Raw genomic sequence first — 15,208 nt, 5'->3', positions numbered from 1 at the left:
CACAGGCAGATCCACCCATAGCAGTATCTGTGTGCACCAGGGAGCTGTCGACTCGCTTTAGGCGGGCTAGTGGAAAGAGAAACAGGATAGTAGCGAGAAGCGGATGCTTTAACAAAGAGTCAGAGGAGAGAGAGAGGGAGAAAGAGAGAGGCGAGAGAGAGCCAGAGGGAGAGAGATTGTGAGAGACTTAAACATAAACTTTATACTTCAATTAACAATTTAGCAGATGCTCTTCACCGAACACGAACAGTGTCTCAAGAGCAGTGTCTGCACTTGGCCTGGACGAATGTCTTTCTAATGGCCAAAATTGGGATGCTACTTGCTAGGGTTTAAGTGGTTAAAGTTGGCTCAACGATCCATCAAAAAAAGGTTTCATACCCGTATGAGGAACATGAAGGATCATTCACTAAATTAATTGTTCTTTGTGGAACCATGCCTCTCTCTCTCTCTCTCTCTCTCTCTCTGCTTTTCCCTTCCCCATGGCTGCTGCTGCCTCCGTCTCTGGAGCTCGGGGAAGAACAAAGTCAAACGAAGGAGGAAGAGGGGGGTGGGGGGGGACCCGTGTACCTGGCTGGCTGCTATAGCAGGGGCCAGGTGGACCCAGGGGAGACTCCCAGCATCCTCTGAATGCCTGTAGGGCTGATGAGGCCCTCGTTTAAAAAAAAACACACCTGCAGTAGAGGACAATTGTGCACCGGAGCCACCACACCCCCCCATCTTCCCTCTCTCTCCCTTTCTCCCTCCCTATGGAAAGCCAGACGGCGCACACAGTGGCGGCGGTGACTGGAGGCGTCACCCCCGGTGCAAGCGCCGCACTCCAGGGAGATAAACCAAGGTGCCTACTCATGACACAATCGAAATGACTCCCGCCGCCGAAAGAGAGAGAAAGCAAATCTAGATGTCAATCTATCCCGGGGAGAGGGAGAGACAACAGCTTGGGTTTCCTCATTAGAAGCACTGGGCCTCTCTCTCTCTCTCTCTCTCTCTCTCTCTCTCCCTCTCCCTTTCTCTATATCTCGGCCCAGGAGCCCTATTTCTCATCTCGACTTGACATCTGCATGCAGACACATGAATAAATAATGGACGGAGCTTTCAAGGCCACGAGCGGGCTCTCTCTCCTCTCTCTCTCTCTCTCTCTGTCTCTCTGTCTCTCTCTCAGTCTCACTAGCACAATCAGCATCATAACTACTCCAGCATCAAAGGGAGCCACGCGCGCGCGGGAGGGAGGGGAGCCATAAAACACTATCACACTAAAGCTGCCAGGTCCGTCTCGGGCGGAGGGATAAGATGACTCTGTTGGCGATTAAATCACGGGGCTGAGGGCTGATGTAACCGGGCGGCGATGATGGGAAGAGTGCTGGGGACTCGGGGCAGGTGGGCAAAGTGGCAGGTGCCACTTCTCTGCAGCAACTACTGTGCAGTGTGTGCGTGTGTGTGTGTGTGTGTGTGTGTGTGTGTGTGTGTGTGTGTGTGTGTGTGTGTGTGTGTGTGTGTGTGCGTGCGTGTGTGTTTGTGCGTCGTGCGTGCGTGCGTGCGTGCGTGTGTGCGCGCGAGTGTGTGTGTGTGTGTGTGTGCGCACGGACAGGGGGATGGTGCGTCTATATTTAGTCACTCCACCAGGAGAACCAGTTTGGCATCAAGGGCTGAGATGACAGAGTACGCTTCACCACTGGTCATAAATTCACTCCCAACTGTTCCCGATTTTATGCCGCTGCCCTTTCCCCCCCAGCCATTCTCTTCATTTCTCAATCCCTTCCTCCCCTCCCTCTCTCTCACTTTCCCTTTCACTGGGTCATTATGCTGCAAATGGGGTCCGTAGTACAACAAAAAAAGAAAGAAAGAAAGAAAGAAAATAGGGCTTGTCTGTTACCAGGAGCTCTTCCTCATTTTCTCTGGGGTTCTTTTTTGTGAGCTTGCAGATATAGCTATATTTTCACAATTTCTTAAAGGTTTTGTAACATTTCTGGAGTTTTGTTTTATCTTTTGAAATAATAATAAAAACGTTTAAAAGACAATTAATATTATTTGCATAGAAGGAAGCATGAGGTCAGTCCGCTGCGCCCCAAGGGTTGGCATAGGAGGTGTAGCGCCCAGGATTACATTAGATAATATATTGACACTGGGTGAAAACAATGGGTTGCAAAATCGTGGAATAAAATTGGCAGATGCTAACGTGCAGTCTTCTGAGTAGTGAGTTGCTCTGCCCTGCACTCAGGGCAGTCCACACAGGGCCCAGGGCTAGACGCACTATGTCTTATCTCCAGCTATTAAATAAAATGCCTCACCCTCTCTCATCTGGGAGGAGATAGCATTGACTAGGAGATCATTAGTATTAGTTTTTTGTTAATAGGAAATACTCGTTAACTACTTCTACTGTACATTCACTCTGTATGTGTATATACGGTATATACGGTGTTTGTCAATCGTGAGGTTGTAGGACAGTCTCATTCACTGTATTTACCAAAAGGTAGATTTCAGAACCAAATTCTATGAACAGTATAGTCGTAGGCGACTCAAACTCATGCAAACAAAACCACGGCCTTAAAACGTCACAACCTAGATTGAGCGCTACTGTACTGATGCCATATTTTTGGATCCCAATTTTGGAGAGTCCACTCCTAGCCCTCCGATTATGGCATGCCAATTTAATAAACCTAGAGTTGATTAAAGATCAACTATTTTAGAAAACGTTGCCCAAAACGCCAGGTTGAAGGTGATAAAAATAAATCGGGACACATCTGCTGCATAATTGCCAATACTGATATCGTCCCAAAAGTCAAATAATGGCCGATATGTCGCCCAAACCGATACATGGGTGTTTCTGTTGGGAATGGTAAATATCTCCTGCTCATCCATGATGGTGGTTCGGGCCCCAGAAAAGTTAATTATTAATATAGAATCTAGAAACCATATTTTATACTTTGGCTATTGTGACGCGCAGTGAGCATACACATTTTGCTAAGTTGTGAACATCTTTTACAACAACAAAAAAACGTCTCTTCTGGGGATCCCTGTCACAAAATGTTTTCAGAAGGTGGTCCCGGCGGCCAAAATACACGTCAATTTGGGGGGAGGGGGGTCCTTGACATGAGAACGTTTGAGAACCAGCGCGATATGAAAGACCACAAGACACATCATATCATGAGTACAGCACAGGGTCTGTTGTGCTGCACAGCGGTACAGCGGAACTGATTTGGCCTTGTGAGCTTCCTGTCACACCACTTGGCTCTGTTTCATGTTTGGCCTGATAAAGAACAATGTGCTGATTTCTCAGGACTGCTTCCTCATTCCTCCTCCCACTCTGCTCTATGCTGCGATCAATATTTGCAACCGCCAGACGATACGCTTAGTAGAAACGAGCTTAACGCCCCCACACTGCACTGGGAGCGAGAGTGAAAGAGAGAGAGACACAGAGAGACAGAGATAAGAGAGGAGAGTGGGGGCTGGGGGATGTAGAAGAGAAATACAGCAGCAGAGAGATAGAGCACCGCAGAAAAGCCAGAAAAAAAACCAACTGAGAAGCAGAAGGAATCAAAGGAAGAGATACAGAGAAAGTAACCAGGAAAGAGAAGCGAGGGTGAGAGAGAAAAGAAGAGAAAAGAAGTGTGCCCTTCTGAATAGACTCACTTAAAGAGATGCTCAATCGACATGACTGCACAGTAAAGTCCTGTGTGTTAGTATAGGGGACTAGGGGAGATTGACCCTTTTATGGACCCAGTTAACCAAATGAACCACAGTGTAGTACCATAGTGACCCTATTCTGGGGGTGAACATTTGGCCAAAAGAACAAATCGTGAGATTATAGATCACAAGAGATTTGGCGTGTAGAAAAAAGGGAAAAGGAGGGTGCTTGCTATAGAGTAGACTAACTAAATACCAGAGTCAACTTTATTGTCACATCACAGGTTTACAGGTAAGATAGTGGGTGAAATTTGTTTTGTGCAAGCTCCATCGTTTTTGTTGTTTCCATAAAAAGGGAAAGTGACGACTGAGAAGGGGAGGAGTGGGAGAAGATCAATCAATAAAAAACAAACAAATGATCTATACATTTACACAATACTACCTGCCTACTATAAAGGGGTTTAAGTGGTTATGTTCTCGTTGTCACGTGAGGTTCATTTTGCTCAGAGGCCATTCAAACACGGCAGTAAAGAAATCGCGGCCATTGCGTGTTTTACAGTGGCAGTCATTATATGTGGAGGTCCCTCTTCACACATGTAGCATGCCGCCGCAGCACATCAGCAATATGTTGTTGCTGTCAGGTGGAAACCTGGTATGTCCAAAAATGATAATATCTCGTCCGTACAAGATATTATCTTGTCCGTACAAGATATTATCAGGGGCTCCGTAGATTTTTAAGATTTCTACCCGACTATATTATTCGTTCATCGACATGTACACAATCTTGCACGTGAAACTTGTTTTTTTCTTACGTTTTTATCCCACTATTTTTGCAACCCCTTTGTTTCACCCAGTGTTATGAATTGTCTAATGTAATCCTGGGCGCTACACTCCCTCTGCCAACCTGGGGAGAGCAACGGACTGACCTCATGCTTCCTTCACTGCGAGAGGAGTACAAGCTGCTTCTTTTCACCTGACAGGGGGGAGTTTCCCCGGTTGGACGTAGCGCGTGGAAGGAACACGTTATTCCGACCAGTTCCTTTCCCCTCCGTCAGGCGCCCCGGCTGGCCAGAGGGAGGCAGTATAGAGACCAGAATATTGAAACTCAATCTTACATGTCGATGCAGCATATACAGAGTTAGTTTTACTTCATTTCACTTTTAACTGTTTTATTTCCTTCTTCTCTTTTGCTGTATTCTAGCTCCCTATAGAGCCAGGGGGGTGAGGGGGTTGCTGTTGGGTTCCCCCATGCCACGAGGGAGACTCAGGTCTGAATCCAGGTGGTGTGTCACTGGGGGCTCCTCCAGGATCAAGTTTCTCCATGGAGGTGGCAGGCCAAAGGGGAGTGAATGCAACAGAGTGGTAAGCCCAGAGAAGCTAATGTTTCCCCTGGCCAAGAGGGGCGGATTCCCCTTTGGCTGATGTTTGGTTTCCCAGGCGTGAAGCCGTGCTCAGCAGTGGGATTTCTCTGTGAATGTGTTGTGCATGTGTGTAAAAGGGCTAATTCAGACAGCGGCGATTTTATTTCTATGCAATGAGCTTGTAGACCGGCTATTTTAACCACTTAAATCCGGACTAGGGTCACAGCTGTACTTTGACCACTTTTTTCCGTCGACACCAAATCTCCTCACCAAAAACAGCAAATCTACAGCAAATGCCAGTGCCCCCCTTCAAGTGGTTAAAGTGCACAACATATAAATCGGGCTTAAAAGTGTTCCGTCCAGTCGCGAATTCTTCGGTCTGAAACTATAGACTTAGCACATAATTATGTGGCTCATGCAAAAGGCACACAACAGCAACAAGCACGCCACCCCATAGATGGAAGCGGGCTCCCCCCCACAGACCTCACGTGACTCGGGCCACCTTGGAGCGACTGCGCCTCTTGGGTCAAAGCAGGCTTCAGTTTAAGAACTTCCTTCCCGGTCCAGGGGGGTTCATTGTCTCCAGTGAGTTCAGACAGTGCGGCTATTTTTATCAGTGGCTACTGAGAGTGGGGCTCTCTCCATTATTTCCAGTGAACTTTGAAAAAGTTCTTTGTAAGATGCCAATTATTTCACACTGGAAGCTGTTGAACTAAGGCAGAGCAACGCTTGGGAGAAAGCTCAAAAGTTCAAACTAGTTCAAACTACTTCGTAAAAACAAAAGATCAAATTGACAATGTAGTATGTACTGTACATGTGATACGAAAAAATAAAAAGGGACATGCCAACAGAAAATTACATCAGTCAGACACCTGCCTTCCAGAAGCTAGAGTCCACATACTTTTAGTTTTAGCCAGGTAAAATATTATGCTACATCTACATACTGTATGTTAATAAAATAACAATAATCAACACTTTATCTTTATATGACTACGTTAATCTGACAAATTGTGATTCGAAACATTCTCTAAACTATGTCAGATTCAAAACATTCTAAACTATATAGCCACATACTGTATCTGACAAACAAAATAGCTGGTAATCCAGATTCCTGGAATACCCGTAACCCTTGAGACCACCAGTAAACCTGTCATAAACAAAACAGTATTGTGTTTTAGTTAACTTCACAAAAATGGCAAAAAAGAAAGTAATTCTTGAATCACCATGCAAATATGAATGCATATAGTCATTGCAAACTTCCAGGCACTACATTGAGACGTGTTGTTTGAGCGTAGAAGTAGAACGTCTATTTCCGCAATGCGACACCATCGTACGGCGATGTAAGTCTAAAATAGGCCGCTTAAACCCCAGCATCTTGTGGGGAAACCTTTAGCAGTACTGTGGCCAATCTGCAAGTTTATAGTGTAGACTAGAGCAAAAACAGAAAAGCCACTATAGAGCCCTGAGGGATTCCGATCAACCAATAGGGTGTAAGTGGTTCATTACGTGTAGTCCCCGATAGCGCCTGGACCAGGGGCCATTATGCTCTGCAAACACAGCCAGAGAGCAGCTCTCTCCCTGGGGGCTGAGCCTGTTTGTACAGCCCTATACAGTACAGTCAGGTTCAGAGGGGTGACCGACTGACTGACTAACTGACTGGGGGAAAAAATGAAGAGAGACCCAGGAAGCATGAGGCGGCATTCATTTCAGCAGATCAGCAGTTCACCCAATGCTTCAGCTCCAGACCCCAAACAGACATTTGCTGTCTTCCCGGGACCCAAGCACACAAACATAACCAAAAAAATAAATAAAAATGAATTGACCACTTATGCCCTATTTAATGAAAATAGCTCATCTAACAGTGTCACAGCGATGTGTAGATAGCTTGTATCTTTCTTCTTTCCTTTGAATTCTTTTGAATCATTTCAATCTTTTTTCAATAACAACCTATTTTTATCTTTTATAGTACCGGAAATACAAAACTTAAGAAGAGATATTTCCCTCCTGACCGATAAAAATGGGTCCCGGTCCACTGCTTGGGAACCACTGCAGCAGATAAAGGCTATAAGGGGCAGCGGAAGGAGGGTAAGCCGACACTGGGCTTCATTTTACATTCAGTTTAATTGTTTGTCGCCTAGATGCACAGGTCACGTATGTGAAAAGCTTAAGATGGGAAGCTAAGCTACTGTACCATTAAAAACATTAAAAAACAAAAACAAAAAAAACTGGTTTTGTAGAACAGGATTTGTAAGACACAACCTAAAATCACTCAATTAAAAAAAAAAACATTAAGGACAAAACAAAGTGTGAACGTGTGTATTGCAGTCACTATAGTCTATCCTTTTATTCACTGTTGTGAGCACCTTGCCTTGACCTCTGCTATAAGGCCATGGGCAAAAACCACAACCTAGCGCCTGGGAAACATTCATTCATAATAAACCTTATCAGCGGCCCAGTGATAGCACAGTGGAAAGCTGGCAGATACTCCTGAATGTGAGTCAATACAGATTGGACAGCAGGATATTGTGCGTGGCAATGGAGTGCCAACAACGGGAGTGTGCCCTGTGACGCACGCACGCGCGTGCATGCACACGCACACGCAAGCACACGCACGCTCACACACATGTACGACACACGCGGCGTACAATCCAATCGCCGATTTAATCATCAATCAAATCATCTTTGCTTTAATTCGTGCGATGGACCTATAGCTGTGCAGGACAAAGTATAAAATAGGGCTTATGGTAAATCAGCTTAATACAGTTGATGAAGAAAGTGTGCTTCTCACCTTTTTGATTAATCTAGAAAGTTAGAACAATCTAAAATATTCTGTATTTGCAGTCCTATGCACACACACACACCCACACCCACACCCACACCCACACACCCACACACACACACACACACACACACACACACACACACACACACACACACACACACACACACACACACACACACACACACACACACACACACAGGGATGACAAAGGGAAGTGAAATGTTTCTGAGTCATTCTTTGGGTGGTGGTGGTGGTGGGGGGGGGCAGGTCTCCTGGGTTTGGTGACAGCTCAGTCCTGTGTAACTCAATCCAATGTGATTCACACACAGCAGCAGCATTCAGAAGGCAAGGGCCCCCTTTTACCAAAAGGTCTATAAATCTAAACCCATGTGGCTATGAAGGTAATAATTACATATTACCAGTGGGGCTCTCTCTCTCTCTCTTTCTTTTATATCTGGCTGTGCTGTGTGTGTGTTAGTGTTTAATTCTCCCCGCGGTCAGAGGCACAAACCTGTCACGTCTCTCCAGCCCCTTTGGACCGGATGTCATACTCTGCCGCGCGGTGGTGCCGTGCGCCGGAAATAGCCGACCTACGAGCTCACAGTGCGGTTGCATCAGCGACGTGTCGTGAGCTTGTGGGTCGGCTATTTTCGACCGCTCAGCACCGTTGTGCGACAGAGCATAAACCAGGCTTCTTCGTGAAGTGGGGGACTTGCTCTATGGATCTGATCACCATGGCAACGCACCAGTTTCTCTCTCTCTCATCCATCCCCCCCCCCCTCCCTCCCCCCTTTCTCTCTCTCTCTTTCTTCTCCGAACCCCCTTGTGCACTAAGGCCAGGAAAAACAGAACACCTTGGTCTGTCTACCTGCAGGCACATCAAAACTAATTCTGCATGCTCGAATCAAACATTTGGCTCATTCGGCATAATTATGGGATGGAAGGATAGACTATAGCAGCTAATAGGTCGGACCATGTGGAGACCTCTAAACGGTCCAGATATGTCTCTGCGTGTCTCTAAGACATTAAGGAATCGCCACTCGCTTGAAAGTGCAAAACATTTACTCATAATGTAACACCCTCTGCGTGGCTGCTTGCTCAGGTACACAGAGAGAGCATCAGTTAAACACCTACAGTTTTCATTTACGTTTCACACTGTGAATCTGAGCTCTTATATCTATCAGGGATAACCCCTCCCCCCCTGCATGTTTAAGCCTTTAAGGCAGCGGTAGTGATGAGAGAGACAGGAACTGTGGCGGCTGGCGAGAGACCGTATAGGGAAAAAAGACATTGAGCCAATGGCCCGGGAATCAAACCAGGGACCTATGCCAGGCTATCAGGGCATTGCACCCATGTGGTATGCAGCCCCAATGCCTTGTCAGTAGCAGGACTCTTCTGATGATGAGTACATTTCATTTCCATTCATTAATTTCCCCTCTGTTAAATGTAATGTCATTTTGAAGGTGAAATTCGAGCGGGGCATCAAAGCGTTTACCCTGTCGACACATAACAATTATTTGGTCTCTCATTTTCCCTTGGCAAAGTGAAAGGCGTCAAACTGTTACACAAGTGACTGTCACTGCCTGTTTAGTCTGTCCTGCACTGATCTTTCCCCAAGTAAACAACAACAGTCGTCTGGCTGAGCGGGCAGCCCTGAGTACGTCTGGCCTGCCAGGATTAGTGGGATGATGATTAGAGGATTGGCCGTCCATCTATCCGTGTCAGCACTGTAGCGTGTGGTGGAACGTTCCACACCTCTCTGCCCACTGTAGCGTGTGGTGGAACGTTCCACACCTCTCTGCCCACTGTAGCGTGTGGTGGAACGTTCCACACCTCTCTGCCCACTGTAGCGTGTGGTGGAACGTTCCACACCTCTCTGCCCACTGTAGCGTGTGGTGGAACGTTCCACACCTCTCTGCCCACTGTAGCGTGTGGTGGAACGTTCCACACCTCTCTGCCCACTGTAGCGTGTGGTGGAACGTTCCACACCTCTCTGCCCACTGTAGCGTGTGGTGGAACGTTCCACACCTCTCTGCCCACTGTAGCGTGTGGTGGAACGTTCCACACCTCTCTGCCCACTGTAGCGTGTGGTGGAACGTTCCACACCTCTCTGCCCACTGTAGCGTGTGGTGGAACGTTCCACACCTCTCTGCCCACTGTAGCGTGTGGTGGAACGTTCCACACCTCTCTGCCCACTCATGATCACTCATCAGGGGTGGAAGGATTTACTTCAAGTAAAAGTAGCAATATCATAATGTGAAAATACTCTTTTACAAGTAAAAGCTCTCTATTAAAATATTTTCTCTGTAACAAAAAATGTACAAAGTCAAATAAATTACTCAAATATTTCAAAAGTCGTCAAACATTTTAGAAAATAGCCGATCTACAAGCACACGGCGCGTCGTGGTGTGATGCATTGTACAATATGTATTATTATTTTTTCCGCATGAATAAACTTTAAGGTAGAAATACATTATTGCAATATAAGTTATACAATCGGGGTGGTTGTATATTTTGTCTCCCTGCTCATCTACTGAGACATTTAGATATCATGTCGAAGGTCATGTCTCACCTAGACACAGGATCTGACACATTTTGATCAGGCTCTATTAGCTCAATGGTAACAAGCATCAGCACTCTGGCAGGAAACCAGGTTCAAATCTGGGGCAGAAGAGGAAAGTTACAGCTTTAACCCATTCAGGCCTGACGTCGAAATTTGAAATAAATGTTTTCTAAATCATGACAATTTTCGGAAAGATTTGAGGCACATTTTAACGATTTATAAAAAATAGCAGACCTACAAGTTCATAGCACGCCACCAAAAGGGGTTCCCGCTGAAATATACAAATAAATGACAATGACTGGTACCGATAATTCAAAAGAATTATGTACCTACTTATACTTACATACTTTCAAACCCTAACCCTAAAAATCACACCCGTGTGAACTGAGCGGTGCAACTGTACTGTAATTGTTATAGTTACTGAACTCCTGTACAACTCGTACTGTACTGTACTGTACTGTACTGTACTGTACTGTACTGTACTGTACTGTACTGTACTGTACTGTACTGTACTGTACTGTACTGTACTGTATGCGTAGTGTACTGTACCAAGTATGTACTCATACATACCCACAGACACACAAAGCTAGTCATTGGAGTGCTTACACTGCTCAAAAATAGCCGAGCTACAAGCTCACAAAATATGTTGTGATGGAGATGAAGATGGAGATATGACATGTTCATTTCATCCTGATATTTTTATACAGATAATGGAAACGATTCGAAAGATTATGCAAAATATGCACAATCATAATTGCGGCAGGCAATATCACTGCAATAATTCAATTCAATTGTCTTTGTGACATGCGACGCACCTTCACAGCGACAGCAACAAATGGGTGATCAACCACAAACGTCATTACAGCCCAAACGCTGGCGTGCCTAGCTACCATGAGCATGATCACCAGCATATTTATGAGAGGCGGATTATAGATGTCAGGGTTTGTGGCGGAGGCTGACATGAGCTAGTTAGGCTGAGCTGGCACTGACGGGGGGATGGAGGAGAACGCTGCGAGGAATAACATCAGAGGGCCAGTCTGTCCCTTAGAGAATCCTGACCCTTCTGGCTCACAAACACGCACGCACTCGCACACGCGGGTATGCATGCACACAAACACCTCTCCACCAATCACATTCTTCGAAGAATCCACGCCTCCACCCGGTGAGAGAGCTCAGAATCCTCTGGCTACATTCGGATCTCTCGCATTCAGACTCATTACACAGATATCCAGCAGTGCATACAGCAGATTAATGAAATCAAAGCGCATCTATGCCCTTTGGTGGTGCTGTAAATCTCATACCTAACCGCCCCGCGTCTGCTCCACACGGTGATTTAATGACTGCTAATGCAGACCTGGAGAGCACGGGGCCACCGCAGCTCTAATTAGCCGAGGTGGAACAGAGTGCCATGGCCACATTACATGTTATTAACATGATAGGACAGTGGTCCGACGCCTTGTTTCCTTGGAGCTCTCCCCAGTTCTTACTACGGTACATCGGCTACAAGCTCAGAAAGTGCTGTGATGCGTTGTGAGCTTGTGGGTCGACGCTTTTTTTAAAACTATACTGACACTGTGTTGAAGACCCAAGTGTCGAAACGGTCAGCTGTCGCCTTGCTCATCTGTAAAATAAATCCTGAAGATGGAGTGCTTCAGTATTTTCTCCCTGCAGTCTGCCTCACCACAACCACAGGGTTCCTTTTCTACTATACTGACTATATACTGCTATCACAATGAGAACATACAGGCAGACAGCAGGTGAATGTAAGTAATGATTTTGTGCCACAGTATTTTCTTACATTTGTGACCACCCCTCAAACAGACAAGGCCCCAGGTCAGGGGAACCACTGATGAAAAATAATAACAGTTATTTGACACACTCACCTCTGGTCCGCGCTCCTGCACGCTGTCTCCCTCGGAGAAGGAGCCAGACTCGTCGCTGGAGTTGGTGACGTACGACTGCTCGCACTTGATCTTGGCGGGGCGCACCGGGCCAAAGAGCGCGTCGACGCCCACCCCGCCGCCCTGCTCGGCACCGGGGTCGGCGTTATTGAGGCAGCGTGCCACGCTCATGGAGCACGGCGACGAGGAGAACTCGAACTGGGGCAGGCTGCACGGCGAGCCCCCGCTGCCGTCCTCAGCGTAGGAGTAGGACGAGCAGGAGCTGGAGGTGCGAGTGCGTGTCTCGCAGGGCGGCGAGCGCGGGCACACCTTGATTGGCACGGGGCAGCTGGTGTTGGGCCGTGGGCGGCACAGGAGAGGGGGGTCCGCGGCAGAGGAGGGCGTGACGGCGCCGCCACCGCCGCCCGGGCAGTACGTCTGGGAGCTGGGGAGGGACTGGCTGGCGCCGGCCCACAGGCCCTTCATGGGCGCGTGCTCGTTAGAGAGGTCCATCTCCAGCGAGTTCTCGCCGGGGTAGGAGTGCGCCGGCGTCCCGCCCAGGCGTTCGCAGGACGCCCCCGAGGAGAAGATGACGCTGCTGCGGCGGTCCAGCTCCGCCTCCTGCTTGCAGACGCCGTCGCAGGAGGCCGACCTGAGCGACAGGCCAGCGGGGAAGCCGTCCACGACGTCCTGCGGGGACGGGACGGACGGGCCCAGCTCCCCGCCGGCGAAAGGCCTGAGGTCTTTTTTGTGATCTCCCTGAGAGGTTCCTTTGTCCTGGGCGGGGCAGACGAGTCTGTTGGCGAATAGCTGCTGCGGGGCGCTGGGCAGGCCGGGCAGGTCCACCGCCCCTTTCTTGAAGAAGGCTCGGAGGCAGGAGGGAGACTTGGTTCTCTTGGTTCTCTCCGTGGTGGACACGGGGCAGTCCATCTCCATGGCCGTCACGTCGTCCTTGTCCCTGGCCTCCTGTTCGTCCCCGGACAGGCATAGTGAGATGGCCACCTCCTCCGCCCGCGGCTCCACCTTGATTTGGGCCAGCGCCGGCAGCCGACCCGGGCCCTGCGGCGGCGAGTCGCCCACGCTGCTCTCCTTTAATGTGCTTGGAAAACCTGAGGTACTGGTGTGTGACGAGGTGTCGTTATTGTGCTTGTTGCAGGCCCACTGGTACTTCCTGTATTTGGGGCAGCGGGGCAGGTCCGACGACGCCCCGTGCCGGTCGTAGTCCAGCCGTCCGTCCGGGGACCCGAAGCCCCCGGGCGCGGACGCCGCTAGCCGCGACTCGTCGTCGGGCCGACGCAAGGACGCAAGGCCGTCCGCTCGCCGCCGCGACTTCGGGGAGGAGGAGGAGGTGATAGGAGGCCGAACCACCTCCGGCTGCATGTCCTCTTCCTCCGAGTTGTTGGCCTCGCCACCGGCCACCTTGCGGCAGAGCAGGAGGCCGTCGTCTTCGCTGCGCAGCTGGGCCTCCAGGAAGCGAAAGCACGAGTCCTCCAGGTTGTGCATGCGCAGGAATTCAGCACAGCGGATGACCTCCTGGATGTTGTCTCTGCTGAGTAACAGCTTAGCAGTGTAGGCAAACTGCAACAATGGGGCGAATCCCCTGGCAGTGACCTGCGAAAAAACAGGGAAATTGCCAGCATTACGATCAGCGCAGCCTTTGTTCGCGGCCCTCGGAGTGTGCTGAGACAACCCGACAGCTCTAATGACCATAAACAAACACTGTAAAGTACCATTTAATCTTTCATCGGGTCAGCAGCGAACATTCTTTACAATGGTAAATAAAAACTGGTGCTTGTTGGTTGGTGGAAGGTTGTGTGTGCAGCCTCATGTTCATCACAATAACCCTTTCGTTCAAGCACATACACCCCTGTCTGTCCTGTAGGCAGTGGGTTTGACACATTTGTTTTTAAATGCCAAATATTGTAACATTTAAGGAAGGCCTATATTATTCAATATCATTATACAAACACATGAACAGATTTTTTTTAACAACTTAAGCTCTATTGAAAAACGTTCATAAACAGCCGATCTGCAAGCTCACAGCTTGCTATTAGTAAAAAGGAAAAGTAGATAGTCTGCAGATACGATAGTGTCTGCAGATACGATAGTGTCGGCAGATACGATAGTGTCTGCAGATACGATAGTGTCTGCAGATACGATAGTGATCTACTGCTACATGCAGTAGATCTATAAGATCATCTTGATAAGTATAACCTACTGCTGATTATCAGTTGATTTTCATTCTAATCCACTACTACATATCAGTCAGCCCCCCCGCCCCTGTCCCTGTCATCTGTTTCATGTCTCAGGTCTGTTCATATTTCTCACTGACTTTTTACAAGATTCTGTTCACTGTAGCCTGTAAGGGAATCTGAGTCTCTCATCTTTAATATGATGGACACAGCACACTCCCCCGATGCAATTTCTATTAATTTTGACAGACAGTCGGAATGTGAGGAGGGAGTGTGGCTCGGGAGCAGAGAAAGGGGCTGTGGTGGAATTCCATCTGAGACCAGTGGAGGGGGTCCAGGATCAAGCATGAATGTGTTGAGCTCCCACCGGCTCTCTATTTGCTCTTAAAGATGTAAGAAGTCTATATATACTTGCTTGACCGGGGTCCCACAGGGGTATATACTTAAGTTGGCGCCCTTTTTGTTTCCCTCTACACAAAATCTCTTTGCCAAAAATAGTTGATCTACAAGGCAAGCACACAACTTGTGAACTTGTACATGGGCTACTTTTGCAAAAATAAATGTTATTTTATTTTCACAGAATGACGGACGGACGGACGGACGGACGGACGGACGGACGGACGGACGGACGGACAGACAGACGGAAGGAAATGAGGGCACGATGCATTTGATGCATTCGATAGCATTCGCATTTAACCTCAAATTAAATCATTTCATGCATATTTTTCCTCCACCTCTCAAAACCTTTCGTGTATTAATTACATTTTAGATCGGTGCATCTCAAACAACACCCATCCATCTACAGTACA

At 47.9% G+C, this 15,208-nt stretch overlaps 1 protein-coding gene across 1 annotated transcript in view; it reads right to left on the bottom strand.

Annotated features, from left to right (window-relative positions):
- The window catches only part of bach2b (BTB and CNC homology 1, basic leucine zipper transcription factor 2b), a 128,892-nt gene that overhangs the window by 9,642 nt on the left and 104,042 nt on the right, over positions 1 to 15,208 (bottom strand). Inside the window, exon 3 of the mRNA XM_080790513.1 lies at positions 12,211 to 13,818. Within this exon, the coding sequence (XP_080646639.1) occupies positions 12,211 to 13,818 (1,608 nt within the window). The remainder of the gene's footprint in view (positions 1 to 12,210; positions 13,819 to 15,208) is intronic.

This window comes from Protomyctophum bolini, assembly GCF_963924005.1.
Source record: "Protomyctophum bolini genome assembly, chromosome: 19".
In the NCBI taxonomy this organism is placed as follows: domain Eukaryota; kingdom Metazoa; phylum Chordata; class Actinopteri; order Myctophiformes; family Myctophidae; genus Protomyctophum; species Protomyctophum bolini.
Note: the sequence above shows the minus strand (reverse complement) of the source record. Positions and strands in the feature narration are given on the sequence as shown.